The sequence below is a fragment of the Oncorhynchus gorbuscha genome, linkage group LG07 (assembly GCF_021184085.1).
Source record: "Oncorhynchus gorbuscha isolate QuinsamMale2020 ecotype Even-year linkage group LG07, OgorEven_v1.0, whole genome shotgun sequence".
Classification (NCBI taxonomy): domain Eukaryota; kingdom Metazoa; phylum Chordata; class Actinopteri; order Salmoniformes; family Salmonidae; genus Oncorhynchus; species Oncorhynchus gorbuscha.
The window spans coordinates 87,889,912-87,908,886 of NC_060179.1; the positions used below are offsets into that span (position 1 = coordinate 87,889,912).

The 18,975-nt window shown below is 47.4% G+C and overlaps 1 protein-coding gene across 1 annotated transcript in view; it reads left to right on the plus strand.

Moving 5' to 3' along the window:
• Positions 1–1,001: 1,001 nt before the first annotated feature.
• Positions 1,002–18,975, plus strand: part of LOC124039069 — a 35,847-nt gene continuing 17,873 nt past the window's right edge. Inside the window, exons 1-2 of the mRNA XM_046354949.1 lie at positions 1,002–2,142; positions 5,273–5,323. Coding sequence (XP_046210905.1) covers positions 1,002–2,142; positions 5,273–5,323 — 1,192 coding nt within the window. The remainder of the gene's footprint in view (positions 2,143–5,272; positions 5,324–18,975) is intronic.

Sequence of the window (18,975 nt, forward strand, 5' to 3'; positions counted from 1 at the left end):
GTAACCATGGAGAATTAACCCTGTAACCATGGAGAATTAACCCTGTAACTATGGAGAATTAACCCTGTAACCATGTGGAATTAACCCTGTAACCAAGCGGAATTAACCCTGTAACCATGGAGAGTTAACCCTGTAACTATGGAGAATTAACCCTGTAACTATGGAGAATTAACCCTGTAACCACGCGGAATTAACCCTGTAACCATGGAGAATTAACCCTGTAACCATGGAGAATTAACCCTGTAACTATGGAGAATTAACCCTGTAACCACGTGAAATTAATGCGGGGAAAAAATGTACGTTCATCCATAATACGCTGAATTTCATTAAGATGTTATTTTCCCGGGTATCATAGGCTTTTTTTAAAGCAGAACAACGTCTAAACATGAAGCCCTGCTTTCCATATGAAAGGCCTTTTTAATTATAACTGGTATTCATTTCAAGTGTTCCTCTGACCCAGAGCAGCAACATGAATAGGTTAGTCCTCTCTGCTTGCTAAGCAACACAGACTGCAGAAGGATATATTTACATGGCGTGTGAAGCCCATCAAAGAGTTAGAGCAGGAGCACAGTGCAGAGGTGTGGGTGGCTGTTCGCTGTTCATCCGTCAGACTATTGACGAAGGCGTATCAGATGAAACTGGAAAAACAAGGCAATGTTTACCAATAGTCTTGCTTGCCAAGCTCATGACAAGACAGATGTCAGAAGACACTAGTTTAGCAACTATACCAGCCTCCTTGTTTGTTTTTTGGGGCTGTCTGAGGTAAGTGGAGTGCAGAGTGATCTGATGTGTCAGAGAAATTGTCTTATCAGATGAAACTGAAGAATGGCCTCCTTGTGGTCTGAGACTGCCCGAGGATGTGCAGAGTGATTGGAATTGGCAGGGAACGCATGACAGACGTAGTTGGGAAATGCTGGTAAAATAAAACCCATAACATTTTCGGAAACATCAAGTTCACCAGTGTGCTGGATTTATCCATTATTTTCTGGGATTGGGAAGACATGGCTGCAGAGAGGTTGCATGGTCCTCAAAGGCATCGTCTGTGTCTGTGGAGGAAGAATGTACATGATCTCTCCTGCAGGCTGCTGTGCTGCTGCTGCTCCTGTGTGGGAGGTGAGGACAAAGAACTACTACCTGACCAGAGCCAGAGAGGGCAGAGCGGGGAGAGGGATACACAGCTGGAGTGGACTTGTCTGGGGGACGACCAGGGGATCTCAGGGGAGGGAGAGGCCAGTGCTATCCACATCACGGTGGAGGATCTTGGGCTGGCCAACCCTAGCTTCAATCTGACCAAAGAGGTTTCACCAGTCCAGATGCTCAGTGCTGTTAGTCCATCTTCCAACTCTGTGTCGGCCGTCCGCAGGGCACTGAAGAAGAAAAGACTGCTGAAACCTCTGTCCTCCCTTCCTCTCCAGCAGAGAGGAGACCAGCCGGGAGGAGACCAGCTGGGAGGAGACCAGTCGGGAGGAGACCAGTCGGGAGGAGACCAGTCGGGAGGAGACCAGCCGGGAGGAGACCAGCCGGTAGGAGACCAGCCGGGAGGAGAACAGACAAAGAGGAGAAGCCCAGCCAGCGAGGAAGAGCGTGGGGCACACCAGAGGAGATACATTACAGGTGAGGGGGAGCAGCGTGAGGCAATGCAGGAGCAGGAGATAGAGGTAGCGGAGGAGGAGGACTCAATTCTGTTTGACACACCTGGCGGCTCAGGTACAGGTAGCCTCCTCACCCCACCTGTCATCAACCTGATCCCTCCCACTCCCTCTGACGTCATCGATGAAGACCAGTTCTTTGATGACATCATCTCGGACGAGGAGAGCATGGCGCACACGTATGGGACTGGTAGTGATGGGAGTAGCAACACCGCCGGAGACCGGGAAGAAGAGGAAGAGGAGGAGAGGATGGAGGATTTGGACCAGGAGCCTGAAGAGGAGGGGACCAAGAGAGACGCAGAGACCATGGAGAGGCAAATGGTGGATGGGAGTAAAGGGTATCTGGGAGAACCAGACCAGGAGGTGCTCCTTCACGCTCCAGCCCCTGAGAGGGAGGGGGAGGTCAGGTCTGCTGAGGAGAAGGAGAGACCCAAGCCCAGCTTCCTCTGTAGTGCCTACCAGGTGGCTCCTCTACCTGAGTACCCCCGGAAGAGTGAGTCTAACATTCCTACCACTAGGACCTACAGTACTACGGTCACAGAATATATACAGTCACATCACACAGCACAGGACCTACTGCATTAGTCACATCAAACAACCTACTGCATTAGTCACATCACAAAGCCTACTGTGTTAGTCACATCACACAGCACAGGACCTACTGCATTAGTCACATCACAAAGCCTACTGTGTTAGTCACATCACACAACCTACTGCATTAGTCACATCACAAAGCTTACTGTAGTAGTCACATCACACAACCTACTGTATTAGTCACATCACACAACCTACTGCATTAGTCACATCACAAAGCCTACTGTGTTAGTCACATCACACAACCTACTGCATTAGTCACATCACAAAGCCTACTGTGTTAGTCACATCACAAAGCCTACTGCATTAGTCACATCACAAAACCTACTGTGTTAGTCACATCACACAACCTACTGTATTAGTCACATCACACAACCTACTGTATTAGTCACATCACACAGTACAGGACCTACTGTATTAGTCACATCACACAGTACAGGACCTACTGTATTAGTCACATCACACAGTACAGGACCTACTGTATTATTCACATCACACAGTACAGGACCTACTGTATTAGTCACATCCCACAGTACAGGACCTACTGCATTAGTCACATCACACAGTACAGGACCTACTGTATTAGTCACATCACACAGTACAGGACCTACTGTATTAGTCACATCACACAGGACCTACTGTATTAGTCACATCACACAGTACAGGACCTACTGTATTAGTCACATCACACAGCCTACTGCATTAGACACATCACACAGTACAGGACCTACTGTATTAGTCACATCCCACAGTACAGGACCTACTGTATTAGTCACATCACACAGTACAGGACCTACTGTATTAGTCACATCACACAGTACAGGACCTACTGTATTAGTCACATCACACAGTACAGGACCTACTGTATTAGTCACATCACACAGGACCTACTGTATTAGTCACATCACACAGGACCTACTGTATTAGTCACATCACACAGTACAGGACCTACTGTATTAGTCACATCACACAGTACAGGACCTACTGTATTAGTCACATCCCACAGTACAGGACCTACTGTATTAGTCACATCACACAGTACAGGACCTACTGTATTAGTCACATCACACAGCACAGGACCTACTGCATTAGTCACATCACACAGCCTACTGCATTAGTCACATCACACAGTACAGGACCTACTGTATTAGTCACATCACACAGTACAGGACCTACTGTATTATTCACATCACACAGCATCCCACAGGACCTACTGTATTAGTCACATCACACAGCATCCCACAGGATCTACTGTATTAGTCACATCACACAGTACAGGACCTACTGTATTAGTCACATCACACAGTACAGGACCTACTGTATTAGTCACATCACACAGGACCTACTGTATTAGTCACATCACACAGTACAGGACCTACTGTATTAGTCACATCACACAGTACAGGACCTACTGTATTAGTCACATCACACAGGACCTACTGTATTAGTCACATCACACATTACAGGGCCTACTGTATTAGTCACATCACACAGGACCTACTGTATTAGTCACATCACACAGTACAGGACCTACTGTATTAGTCACATCACACAGTACAGGACCTACTGTATTAGTCACATCACACAGTACAGGACCTACTGTATTAGTCACATCACACAGTACAGGACCTACTGCATTAGTCACATCACACAGGACCTACTGTATTAGTCACATCACACAGGACCTACTGTATTAGTCACATCACACAGTACAGGACCTACTGTATTAGTCACATCCCACAGTACAGGACCTACTGTATTAGTCACATCACACAGGACCTACTGTATTAGTCACATCACACAGTACAGGACCTACTGTATTAGTCACATCACACAGCCTACTGCATTAGACACATCACACAACCTACTGTATTAGTCACATCACACAACCTACTGTATTAGTCACATCACACAGCCTACTGTATTAGTCACATCCCACAGTACAGGACCTACTGTATTAGTCACATCACACAACCTACTGTATTAGTCACATCACACAGCCTACTGCATTAGTCACATCACACAACCTACTGTATTAGTCACATCACACAGTACAGGACCTACTGTATTAGTCACATCACACAGTACAGGACCTACTGTATTAGTCACATCACACAGTACAGGACCTACTGTATTAGTCACATCACACAGTACAGGACCTACTGTATTAGTCACATCCCACAGTACAGGACCTACTGTATTAGTCACATCACACAGTACAGGACCTACTGTATTAGTCACATCACACAGCACAGGACCTACTGCATTAGTCACATCACACAGCCTACTGCATTAGTCACATCACACAGTACAGGACCTACTGTATTAGTCACATCACACAGTACAGGACCTACTGTATTAGTCACATCACACAGTACAGGACCTACTGTATTAGTCACATCACACAGGACCTACTGTATTAGTCACATCACACAGTACAGGACCTACTGTATTAGTCACATCACACAGTACAGGACCTACTGTATTAGTCACATCACACAGTACAGGACCTACTGTATTATTCACATCACACAGCATCCCACAGGACCTACTGTATTAGTCACATCACACAGCATCCCACAGGACCTACTGTATTAGTCACATCACACAGTACAGGACCTACTGTATTAGTCACATCACACAGTACAGGACCTACTGTATTAGTCACATCACACAGTACAGGACCTACTGTATTAGTCACATCACACAGCATCCCACAGGACCTACTGTATTAGTCACATCACACAGTACAGGACCTACTGTATTATTCACATCACACAGCATCCCACAGGACCTACTGTATTAGTCACATCACACAGTACAGGACCTACTGTATTAGTCACATCACACAGTACAGGACCTACTGTATTAGTCACATCACACAGCATCCCACAGGACCTACTGCAGTCACCACCCTTTCTTCTCTGCTCTCCATTTCAAATGAATACAAGTGTGATATTTGATTAATTCAAGCATGCTAACTTATTATATTAAAGTAGATGTGGTTATTGGCATCTTTTCTATTCCAGGGAGCTTCAACTCGAGCATCAATCTGCTGTTGTTCACTGAGCACAACCTGGGTGAGTGAGGTGTGTGTGTTTGTGTTCCCAGGCATTGGGTTGCTGTGGCTCTGTACCCTTCATCACTCTACTCATGCCATCTTCATCTTCTTCACTCTCTCTCTGAAAGGCCTGCTCTCCCCACAGCCTCGACATTTACATTTACATTTAAGTCATTTAGCAGACGCTCTTATCCAGAGCTACTTACAAATTGGTGCATTCACCTTATGACATCCAGTGGAGCAGCCACTTTACAATAGTGCATCTAGTGCTGTCCTGGCGTCGTGAGGGAGTTTGTTCCACCATTGCGGGGCCAGAGCAGCGAACAGTTTTGACTGGGCTGAGCGGGAACTGTACTTCCTCAGTGGTAGGGAGGCGAGCAGGCCAGAGGTGGATGAACGCAGTGCCCTTGTTTGGGTGTAGGGCCTGATCAGAGCCTGGAGGTACTGAGGTGCCGTTCCCCTCACAGCTCCGTAGGCAAGCACCATGGTCTTGTAGCGGATGCGAGCTTCAACTGGAAGCCAGTGGAGAGAGCGGAGGAGCGGGGTGACGTGAGAGAACTTGGGAAGGTTGAACACCAGACGGGCTGCGGCGTTCTGGATGAGTTGTAGGGGTTTAATGGCACAGGCAGGGAGCCCAGCCAACAGCGAGTTGCAGTAATCCAGACGGGAGATGACAAGTGCCTGGATTAGGACCTGCGCCGCTTCCTGTTTGAGGCAGGGTCGTACTCTGCGGATGTTGTAGAGCATGAACCTACAGGAACGGGCCACCGCCTTGATGTTAGTGGTCCTTCTGTAGCTCAGTTGGTAGAGCATGGCGCTTGTAACGCCAGGGTAGTGGGTTCAATTCCCCGGACCACCCATACGTAGAATGTATGCACACATGACTGTAAGTCGCTTTGGATAAAAGCGTCTGCTAAATGTCATATATAGAACGACAGGGTTCTTAGCGCTCTGGGAGGAGGACACAATGGAGTTGTCAACCGTGATGGTGAGATCATGGAACGGGCAGTCCTTCCCCGGGAGGAAGAGCAGCTCCGTCTTGCCGAGGTTCAGCTTGAGGTGGTGATCCGTCATCCACACTGATATGTCTGCCAGACATGCAGAGATGCGATTCGCCACCTGGTCATCAGAAGGGGGAAAGGAGAAGATTAATTGCGTGTCGTCTGCATAGCAATGATAGGAGAGACCATGTGAGGTTATGACAGAGCCAAGTGACTTGGTGTATAGCGAGAATAGGAGAGGGCCTAGAACAGAGCCCTGGGGGACACCAGTGGTGAGAGCGCGTGGTGAGGAGACGCCACCTGGTAGGAGCGACCTGTCAGGTAGGACACAATCCAAGCGTGGGCCGCGCCGGAGATGCCCAACTCGGAGAGGGTGGAGAGGAGGATCTGATGGTTCACAGTATCGAAGGCAGCCGATAGGTCTAGAAGGATGAGAGGAGAGAGAGTTAGCTTTAGCAGTGCGGAGCGCCTCCGTGATACAGAGAAGAGCAGTCTCAGTTGAATGACTAGTCTTGAAACCTGACTGATTTGGATCAAGAAGGTCATTCTGAGAGAGATAGCGGGAGAGCTGGCCAAGGACGGCACGTTCAAGAGTTTTGGAGAGAAAAGAAAGAAGGGATACTGGTCTGTAGTTGTTGACATTGGAGGGATCGAGTGTAGGTTTTATCAGAAGGGGTGCAACTCTCGCTCTCTTGAAGACGGAAGGGACGTAGCCAGCGGTCAGGGATGAGTTGATGAGCGAGGTGAGGTAAGGGAGAAGGTCTCCGGAAATGGTCTGGAGAAGAGAGGAGGGGATAGGGTCAAGCGGGCAGGTTGTTGGGCGGCCGGCCGTCACAAGACGCGAGATTTCATCTGGAGAGAGAGGGGAGAAAGAGGTCAGAGCACAGGGTAGGGCAGTGTGAGCAGAACCAGCGGTGTCGTTTGACTTAGCAAACGAGGATCGGATGTCGTCAACCTTCTTTTCAAAATGGTTGACGAAGTCATCTGCAGAGAGGGAGGAGGGGGGGGGAGGATTCAGGAGGGAGGAGAAGGTGGCAAAGAGCTTCCTAGGGTTAGAGGCAGATGCTTGGAATTTAGAGTGGTAGAAAGTGGCTTTAGCAGCAGAGACAGAGGAGGAAAATGTAGAGAGGAGGGAGTGAAAGGATGCCAGGTCCGCAGGGAGGCGAGTTTTCCTCAATTTCCGCTCGGCTGCCCGGAGCCCTGTTCTGTGAGCTCGCAATGAGTCGTCGAGCCACGGAGCGGGAGGGGAGGACCGAGCCGGCCTGGAGGATAGGGGACATAGTGAGTCAAAGGATGCAGAAAGGGAGGAGAGGAGGGTTGAGGAGGCAGAATCAGGAGATAGGTTGGAGAAGGTTTGAGCAGAGGGAAGAGATGATAGGATGGAAGAGTAGAGAGTAGCGGGGGAGAGAGAGCAAAGGTTGGGATGGCGCGATACCATCCGAGTAGGGGCAGTGTGGGAAGTGTTGGATGAGAGCGAGAGGGAAAAGGATACAAGGTAGTGGTCGGAGACATGGAGGGGAGTTGCAATGAGGTTAGTGGAAGAACAGCATCTAGTAAAGATGAGGTCGAGCGTATTGCCTGCCTTGAAGGTAGGGGGGGAAGGTGAGAGGGTGAGGTCAAAAGAGGAGAGGAGTGGAAAGAAGGAGGCAGAGAGGAATGAGTCAAAGGTAGACGTGGGGAGGTTAAAGTCGCCCAGAACTGTGAGAGGTGAGCCGTCCTCAGGAAAGGAGCTTATCAAGGCATCAAGCTCATTGATGAACTCTCCGAGGGAACCTGGAGGGCGATAAATGATAAGGATGTTAAGCTTGAAAGGGCTGGTAACTGTGACAGCATGGAATTCGAAGGAGGCGATAGACAGATGGGTAAGGGGAGAAAGAGAGAATGACCACTTGGGAGAGATGAGGATCCCGGTGCCACCACCCCGCTGACCAGAAGCTCTCGGGGTGTGCGAGAACACGTGGGCGGACGAAGAGAGAGCAGTAGGAGTAGCAGTGTTATCTGTGGTGATCCATGTTTCCGTCAGTGCCAAGAAGTCGAGGGACTGGAGGGAGGCATAGGCTGAGATGAACTCTGCCTTGTTGGCCGCAGATCGGCAGTTCCAGAGGCTAACGGAGAGCTAGCTGTTGGCTAGCTAGCAGTGTCTCCTACGTTAAGGATGACAAATAGCTGGCTAGCTAACCTCGGTAAATTAAATTAAATTAAATTAAATTAAATTAAGATAATCACTCTAAGACTACACACTCTAAACTACACAATTATCTTGGATATGATGACAGCAAAGACAACTATGTAGCTAGCTAACACTACACTAATCAAGTCGTTCAGTTGAGTGTAATAGTTTCTACAGTGCTGCTATTCGGTAGACGGTGGACGTTTGCTAGCTGGCGGGCAGATAGCAGTGTAGACTACGTTAGGACGACGAAATACGATAATTACGCAATTATCTTTGATACAAAGACGGCTATGTAGCTAGCTAAGAAGAAATTGCTAAGATTAGACAAATCAAACCGTTGTACTATAATGAAATGTAATGAAATGTAATGAAAAGTTATACTACCTGCGGAGCGAAGTGCCGATTCGACCGCTCGCTCCAACCCGGAAGCATCCAATACAATACAGATAATTGTATGCTTTTGTTTTAAGCCAACTTTCTTCTTCGGACAGAGCTGTGGGCACCTGACTCACGCCTTGGAGACAGCCCGGTTCCAAATCAAATGCAAAACATTTTAAACCGGTGCAAAACACGCCAAAATAGTTATCGGATTCACGTGGAATTGTTGTTCAATTTAAAATGTTTGAATATGAAATTATTCATGATGGGATGAAATGTGATTTTATCTTCTAAAATGTGAGATTTGAGTTTTCTGCTCAATCAGTGGCACACTCCACTAATTGAGTACATACTGTATGTGTGTGTATCTGCCCCTTGAAAGGAACACAGTAAAAACTCCTTTCACCCCTGTGTGTCCTGACTGATTATTATTCTCCTTCTTGAGGATGATGTTCATCTCTCCATTACTAGTGGTTATCCCACTAGTGGTTATCCCACTGGCTGGTGGAAAACGGATTCGTCCAGCTTGAGGCTCGGTGCCACCATCTCCCTCACCCCTCCCTCAGCATGCCTCAGCATGCCACAGCCCAGACATTCCTTTCTGGCTGTCTTCCTCTGTGTCTAAGGGCTGGCACAGGGCTAAGGCAGGGCTGGCACAGGGCTGAGGCAGGGCTGGCACAGGGCTGAGGCAGGGCTGGCACAGGGCTGAGGCAGGGCTGGCACAGGGCTGAGGCAGGAATGGCATAGGGCTGAGGCAGGGTCAGGGCTGAGGCAGGGCTGGCACAGGGCTGAGGCAGGGCTGGCACAGGGCTAAGGCAGGGCTGGCACAGGGCTGAGGCAGGGCTGGCACAGGGCTGAGGCAGGGCTGGCACAGGGCTGAGGCAGGAATGGCATAGGGCTGAGGCAGGAGCAGGGTCAGGGCTGAGGCAGGGTCAGGGATGATACAGGGCTGAGGCAGAGTCGGGACAGAGGCAGAGTCAGGGTTAAGACAGGTCCGAGGCAGGGTCAGGTCTGAGGCAGGGTCAGGGCTGAGACAGGGCTGAGGCAGGGTCAGGGCTGAGGCAGGGTCAGGGCTCAGGCAGGGCAGAGGCAGGGCTGAGGCAGGGTCAGGGCTGAGGCAGGGCTGAGGCAGGGTCAGGGCTGAGGCAGGGTCAGGGCTGAGGCAGGGTCAGGGCTGAGACAGGGCTGAGGCAAGGTCAGGGCTGAGGCAGGGTCAGAGCTGAGGCAGGGCTGAGGCAGGGTCAGGGCTGAGTCAGGGCTGAGGCAGGGTCAGGGGTGAGGCAGGGTCAGGGCTGAGGCAAGGTCAGGGCTGAGGCAAGGTCAGGGCTGAGGCAGGGTCAGGGCTGAGGCAGGGCAGAGGCAGGGCTGAGGCAGGGCTGAGGCAGGGTCAGGGCTGAGGCAGGGTCAGGGCTGAGGCAGGGTCAGGGCTGAGGCAGGGTTGAGGCAGGGTCAGGGCTGGGGCAGGGTCAGGGCTGAGACAGGGCTGAGGCAAGGTCAGGGCTGAGGCAGGGTCAGAGCTGAGACAGGGCTGAGGCAGGGTCAGGGCTGAGGCAGGGTCAGGGCTGAGGCAGGGTCAGGGCTGAGGCAGGGTCAGGGCTGAGGCAGGGCTAAGGCAAGGTCAGCGCTGAGGCAGGACTGAGGCAAGGTCAGGGTTGAGTCAGAGGCAGGACTGAGGCAGGGCTGAGGCAGGGCTGAGGTAGGGTCCGGGCTGAGGCAGGGTCAGGGCTGAGGCAAGGTCAGCGCTGAGGCAAGGTCAGGGCTGAGGCAAGGTCAGGGCTGAGGCAGAGTCAGACCTGAGGCAGGGTCAGGGCTGAGACTGATTATTAGAAAGCAAATTACGGACTCCTCTTTAAATCTGCGTATTCCTTCAAAGCTCAGTTGTCCTGAGTCTGCACAACTCTGCCAGGACTTAGGATCAAGAGAGACGCTCAAGTGTTTTAGTACTATATCTCTTGACACAATGATGAAAATAATCATGGCCTCTAAACCTTCATGCTGCATACTGGACCCTATTCCAACTAAACTACTGAAAGAGCTGCTTCCTGTGCTTGGCCCTCCTATGTTGAACATAATAAACAGCTCTCTATCCACCAGATGTGTACCAAACTCACTAAAAGTGGCAGTAATAAAGCCTCTCTTGAAAAAGCCAAACCTTGACCCAGAAAATATAAAAAACGATCGGCCTATATCGAATCTTCCATTCCTCTCAAAATTTTAGAAAAGGCTGTTGCGCAGCAACTTACTGCCTTCCTGAAGACAAACAATGTATACAAAATGCTTCAGTCTGGTTTTAGACCCCATCATAGCACTGAGACTGCACTTGTGAAGGTGGTAAATTATCTTTTAATGGCCACAGACCGAGGCTCTGCATCTGTCCTCGTGCTCCTAGACCTTAGTGCTGCTTTTGATATCATCGATCACCACATTCTTTTGGAGAGATTGGAAACCCAAATTGGTCTACACGGACAAGTTCTGGCCTGGTGTAGATCTTATCTGTCGGAAAGATATCAGTTTGTCTCTGTGAATGGTTTGTCCTCAGACAAATCAACTGTAAATTTTGGTGTTCCTCAAGGTTCCGTTTTAGGACCACTATTGTTTTCACTATATGTTTTACCTCTTGGATGTAATTCGAAAACATAATGTAAACTTTCACTGCTATGCGGATGACACACAGCTGTACATTTCAATGAAACATGGTGAAGCCCCAAAATTGCCCTCGCTAGAAGCATGTGTTTCAGACATAAGGAAGTGGATGGCTGCAAACTTTCTACTTTTTACTTTTGACCCTGATCTCCCTTTTGAAGAACATATCAAGACCATTTCAAGGACAGCTTTTTTCCATCTACGTAACATTGCAAAAATCAGAAACTTTCTGTCCAAAAATGATGCAGAAAAATTAATCCATGCTTTTGTCACTTCTAGGTTAGACTACTGCAATGCTCAACTTTCCGGCTACCCGGAAAAAGCACCAAAAAACTTCAGTTAGTACTAAATACGGCTGCTAGAATCTTGACTAGAACCAAAACATTTAATCATATTACTCCAGTGCTAGCCTCCCTACACTGGCTTCCTGTCAAAGCAAGGGCTGAGGCAGGGTCAGGGCTGAGGCAGGGTCAGGGCTGAGGCAAGGTCAGGGCTGAGGCAGGGCTGAGGAAAGGTCAGGGCTGAGGCAGAGTCAGGGCTGAGGCAGGGCTGAGGCAGGGTCAGGGCTGAGACAGGGCTGAGGCAGGGTCAGGGATGAGACAGGGCTGAGGCAGGGTCAGGGTTGAGCTGTTTGTTTAGAAATTCTAGGGACAATTAGGAGACCTGCGTCTTGTGACCGTAGCGTACGTGAAGGTATGTACGGCAGGACCAAATCAGAGAGATAGGTAGGAGCAAGCCCATGTAATGCTTTGTAGGTTAGCAGTAAAACCTTGAAATCAGCCCTTGCTTTGACAGGAAGCCAGTGTAGGGAGGCTAGCACTGGAGTAATATGATTAAATGTTTTGGTCAGCAGGGCTGACCCTGCCTCAGCCCTGACCCTGCCTCAGCCCTGACCCTGCCTCAGCCCTGACCCTGCCTCAGCCCTGACCCTGCTTCAGCCCTGTCTCAAATCAAATCAGATCAAATGTATGTATATAGCCCTTCGTACATCAGCTGATATCTCAAAGTGCTGTACAGAAACCCAGCCTAAAACCCCAAACAGCAAGCAATGCAGATGTAGAAGCACGGTGGCTAGGAAAAACTCCCTAGAAAGGCCAAAACCTAGGAAGAAACCTAGAGAGGAACCAGGCTATGTGGGGCGGCCAGTCTTCTTCTGGCTGTGCCGGGTGGAGATTATAACAGAACATGGCCTAGATGTTCAAATGTTCATAAATGACCAGCATGGTCCAATAATAATAAGGCAGAACAGTTGAAACTGGAGCAGCAGCACGGCCAGGTGGACTGGGGACAGCAAGGAGTCATCATGTCAGGTAGTCCTGATGCATGGTCCACAGGACACCGAATAGGACAGGAGAAGTACTCCAGATATAACAAACTGACCCTAGCCCCCCAACACATAAACTACTGCAGCATAAATACTGGAGGCTGAGACAGCAGGGGTCAGGAGACACTGGCCCCATCCGAGGACACCCCTGGACAGGGCCAAACAGGAAGGATATGGTGTTGGTTAAAGCCATTGTCTGGTGATTTAAAAATGTTTTGTAATTCTATGAATCTTACCCAGTTGATTAACTCACCTACTCTCCCAAATCTTAAAAGCCCAGATAAATCTACCCTGATTGATTTGATATTGGCAAATGTTCCACATAAGTATTCTGCGGTTGGTGTTTTTTTTCATTGATTTAACTGACCATTGAGCTGTTGTTGCTGTTAGAAATACTAAGGTTCCTAAGACAAACCCACGTTTTATTCGTAAGAGAAATTTGAAGTTGTTTTAATGAGCAGGCTTTCTTTCATGATTTGTTTATTTTGACTGGAGCAGATTGAGCTTATCCCTGATGTGGAAACTGCCTGGAAATTCTTTCATGATGTTTTTTTCCAAATAGTAAACAAACATGCCCCATTCCGCAGGTTCAGGGTTAAAGGGCGGGTTAATCCATGGTTTTGTTCTGAGCTGTCTTGTATTATTCAAGACCATAATCTAGCCTGGGCTAAATCAAGGAAATCATGTTCTGATGCTGATTGGCTTATTTTTAGGCAGTTACGAAACAAGTGTTCTTTTCTTCTCAGGGAGAAAAAGTCTGAATATTTTATGTCTGTTACCACTGATAACCTGAATGACCCTGGCAAGTTTTGGAAAGCTATTAAGTCTGTCTGGTAAGAGTAATGTTAATGAATTACTGGCATGTGTATTGAAGTGTTGCTGTATATGACAAAACTGAAATGCTGAATTGTATCGTCTGGTAGGCTGTTTGATTCAGTGTCCTTTGTCTCTGTACAACCCTGTGTGGATGAACCAGTGAGAGCTGGTCAAACGTTTAGCTTTTTGTCATTCTCAGTGCAGGTGGTACATAAAGCCCTGAAATCCTTAGATCAGAGAAAGCCTGCAGGTCCTGATCATTCTCAGTGCAGGAGGTACATAAAGCCCTGAAATCCTTAGATCAGAGAAAGCCTGCAGATCCTGATCATTCTCAGTGCAGGAGGTACATAAAGCCCTGAAATCCTTAGATCAGAGAAAGCCTGCAGGTCCTGATCATTCTCAGTGCAGGTGGTACATAAAGCCCTGAAATCCTTAGATCAGAGAAAGCCTGCAGGTCCTGATCATTCTCAGTGCAGGTGGTACATAAAGCCCTGAAATCCTTAGATCAGAGAAAGCCTGCAGGTCCTGATCTTTTGGATCCCTGCTTTTTAAATCTGGCAGCTGATTTCATAGCTGAACCACTTACATATCTGTTCAATCTAACCCTGGAATGTAGGACGCTCTTGAAAAAGAGATGTTAAATCTCAATGAGCCCTTTCTGGTTAAATAAAATAAATGTTTAAAAAACGCTCAAAACTGTAAGCGCAAACCACCACATTTAACCACGGCCTCCAGACAATCACTGATTTTAAAGGGAAAGCCAGCTAATTCACGGAATCTGACCCATCACTGTTGGACAATTTAAAAACCATCTTGGCCTGCTTTGAGGAAAACAACACCAAGCCATCGACGTGGGCCCCCGCCGCTCATGAGGACTGTGTGCTCTCTATCTCCGTGGCTGTTGTAAGACATGCAAGCGAGTTAGCCCTCGTAAATCTGCCAGCCCAGACGGCCTCCCAAGCCGCATCCTCTGAGCATGTACATACCAGCTGGCTCAAGTGTTTACAGACAAATTCAATGTCTCCCTATCCCAGTCTGTCCCCACTTGCTTCAAGATGTCCACCATTATTCCTGTACCCAAGAAAGCAAAGGTAACTCAACTAAATGACTATCTCCCGATTACCTGACACCCTAGACCCACTACAATTTGCATACCGCCCCAACAGATTGACAATCGCCATTACACTGCCCTATCCCATCTAGGGCTGTTAACTCGCACTAGACTAAATTCTTCCTAGTTATTTATCATCCCATCGGATAGTACCTGTCTTTATCAAACTGAGAGAAGCTAACGAGGGTAATTAAGGCTAGACATTAATGTTACTGCACTTCTCACCATCTTACATTTAGTAGAAATCCTAAATAAGAGCCTACCTGTTGGCTTTTTGTCAAAGCAGCCTTTCTTTCTCATTTCACTATTAATTATGTCATTTTAAATCCATCTTCCACTGATTAGATATCTCCTAACTTGCCACACAAGTGGAGCAGCAATGCAGTTGTGTCTCTTGTGCAAGGATCAGAGCACATGCCTTTTTTTGTGACTTTTTCAAAATCATCAATATACGACCCCCCCGGTCTGAACCCCTCCCTGTGCATCTGGGTCCTTGACTTCCTGACAGGCAGATCCAAGGGGTGAAGGTAGGCCACAACACCTGTGTCCCGCTGACACTTAACATGGGGGCCCCACAGGGGCGCGTGCTCAGCTCCCTCCTGTGGGCCCTGTTCACCCGTGGAGTGGTGCCAGGAAAATGTTGTTAAGGCCACAGTCTTGTTTCCCAGACTTATTTTACAGCTTTGTTTCCCAGCCTTGTTTCCCAGACTTGTTTCCCAGCCTTGTTTCCCAGACTCATTTCCCAGCCTTGTTTCCCAGACTCGTTTCCCAGCCTTGTTTCCCAGACTCATTTCCCAGACTTATTTCTCAGACTCATTTTACAGTTTTGTTTCCCAGACTCGTTTCCCAGCCTTATTTCTCAGACTCGTTTCCCAGACTTATTTCTCAGACTCGTTTTACAGCTTTGTTTCCCAGACTCGTTTTACAGCTTTGTTTCCCAGACTCGTTTCCCAGCCTTGTTTCCCAGACTCGTTTCCCAGACTCGTTTCCCAGACTTATTTCTCAGACTCGTTTTACAGTTTTGTTTCCCAGACTCGTTTCCCAGCCTTGTTTCCCAGACTCATTTCCCAGCCTGGTTTCCCAGACTCGTTTTACAGTTTTGTTTCCCAGACTCGTTTCCCAGACTTATTTCTCAGACTCGTTTTACAGTTTTGTTTCCCAGACTCATTTCCCAGCCTTGTTTCCCAGACTCATTTCCCAGCCTTGTTTCCCAGACTCATTTCCCAGCCTGGTTTCCCAGACTCATTTCCCAGCCTGGTTTCTCAGACTCGTTTTACAGTTTTGTTTCCCAGACTCGTTTCCCAGCCTGGTTTCCCAGACTCGTTTTACAGTTTTGTTTCCCAGACTCGTTTCCCAGCCTTGTTTCCCAGCATGAATCATTCTTCCAGCTTGTTTTAAAAAGGTAAAAAGGGAAAGGCATTTGCAGCTTGCAGCTCCACAGATCCAGCGATCTGTTATGGGAATGTCAGCTTTCTGTGGGAAAGAACCCAATTTGTGTCACAGAACAATCTCTTTTTCCTAAATGGCACCCTCGTTCCCTACATAGTGTGTTACTTTTGACCAGAGCCAATAGCACTCCGCAGGGATCCATTTGGAACACAATCTGTCATCAGCCAGACAGACAGAGCTCAGCCAGCCAGTGTGTCCTACGGTTACGGTATAGTATAGGCTGCCTGCCAATCACACTCTGAGTCCAGAATAAACTAGCAAATTGGGAACGGAGCATTATGCTATGATAAGGATTATGATAACTCTAGGGAGAAGTGACAACCGGGGGAATATTTAGAGCTTTGATAGGCCAGCAGGGTGTAAAGCATTTTACAAAGACCTCGATTTTCCTCCTTAAATGTATTTATTGACGGGAAGGTAGAAAAAAAACAGGGGAAAGTTTCCTTATGAAACTCCATTTTCCACCACGCAGATATTTCTATTACCGGATGTTGCATTTTCACATTCAGCCAATCAGGTTGCAGCAATAATTTACTGTGAAACTATCAAAACAGACTGCAGCAACATGATTGGATGAAAGCAATGTGCAACATCTGGGACATAAATCGAGTTAAGGTGGTAACTGACGTCTTTGCTGAATGGAGAATATTTTATGTACCAACCAGTCCACAGGGGATGTGAGTTTATACGCTAGCCGGCTGCTTAGATTCCCTTTGGCTGGTAAGGTGAAATGACTCAAAATCGCTATCTGCCGGCCTTTGGGCTTGGTATGACCATATAGCTGACAACGTCTTACCTTTAGCTAATTCATACACATTAGTACAGGAACATAAACTCACAACAAGATCATTATTTACAAGTTGATGGCGAGTTAATTACAGAAAATAGTTTACAGTTGTGAGTGTGATGAAATAAAAGCGGGGCATTCTCCAGGATAATTTTTGAACTTGGACTGTCTCGTTGTCCTAACGTTAAATGCTAATTTGACTTTGGTGCAAATCATGTTGTTCTTCACATTACCTTCTCTTGTAAACACACACTATATCAAATAAATCAAAATTTATTTGGTACATGCACAGGATACAGAATAAACGATAAAGTGAAATGGTTCACTTGCATATGGAGTCTTTTGTTCAGACATGTAGCTAGCTAGCTAAATAATGAACCATAATCCCAACTCATAACGTTACTATACTGCACCTACAAGTAGCTAAAGCTAACCACCAACTAGGTTCAATGTTAGCTAGCCAGCTAACATTAGGCTATAACTAGCAAAGAAAATGGCTCTGAGATATCAATAATACTATATAACACAGATCATACACATTAGCTAGAGAGCCAGCTAGCTAACAGTACGCTTTAACTTGCAATGAAAATGACTTAATAACACAATTAGAAATGTATAATATCTGAAAATGTAGCTAGCTAGATTTTTCTACCCGTATACATGCTTCCCACTCTCTGTCACGGATGCCATGGTTGCCCTTAGTTTGAAGATGTAATCCGGAGACAGCAGTTTTGTACAACAGCCTTCTATTTTCTCTTTTTGACTCTCTCCGCATTTGCAATCAAATGCCTGAATTTACTCCATCTCCTTAGCTATCATACTCTGCTTCTATTTAAAAACTCTGTTCTCCAAAAAGTGTAGAGTCTCAAATCAAATCAAATCAAATTGTATTTGTCACATACACATGGTTAGCAGATGTTTAATGCGAGTGTAGCGAAATGCTTGTGCTTCTAGTTCCAACAATGCAGTGATAACCAACAAGTAATCTAACTAACAATTCCAAAACTACTGTCTTATACACAGTGTAAGGGGATAAAGAATATGTACATAAGGATATACAAATGAGTGATGGTACAGGGCAGCATACAGTAGATGGTATCGAGTACAGTATATACATATGAGATGAGTATGTAGACAAAGTAAACAAAGTGGCATAGTTAAAGTGGCTAGTGATACATGTATTACATAAGGATGCAGTCGATGATATAGAGTACAGTATATACGTATGCATATGAGATGAATAATGTAGGGTAAGTAACATTATATAAGGTAGCATTGTTTAAAGTGGCTAGTGATATATTTACATCATTTCCCATCAATTCCTATTATTAAAGTGGCTGGAGTTGGGTCAGTGTCAATGACAGTGTGTTGGCAGCAGCCACTCAATGTTAGTGGTGGCTGTTTAACAGTCTGATGGCCTTGAAATAGAAGCTGTTTTTCAGTCTCTAGGTCCCAGCTTTGATGCACCTGTACTGACCTCGCCTTCTGGATGATAGCGGGGTGAACAGGCAGTGGCTCGGGTGGTTGATGTCCTTGATGATCTTTATGGCCTTCCTGTAACATCGGGTGGTGTAGGTGTCCTGGAGGGCAGGTAGTTTGCCCCCGGTGATGTGTTGTGCAGACCTCACTACCCTCTGGAGAGCCTTACGGTTGAGGGCGGAGCAGTTGCCGTACCAGGCGGTGATACAGCCCGCCAGGATGCTCTCGATTGTGCATCTGTAGAAGTTTGTGAGTGCTTTTGGTGACAAGCCGAATTTCTTAAGCCTCCTGAGGTTGAAGAGGCGCTGCTGCGCCTTCTTCACGACGCTGTCAGTGTGAGTGGACCAATTCAGTTTGACTGTGATGTGTATGCCGAGGAACTTAAAACTTGCTACCCTCTCCACTACTGTTCCATCGATGTTTCCTGTTTCCTGAAGTCCACAATCATCTCCTTAGTTTTGTTGACGTTGAGTATGAGGTTATTTTCCTGACACCACACTCCGAGGGCCC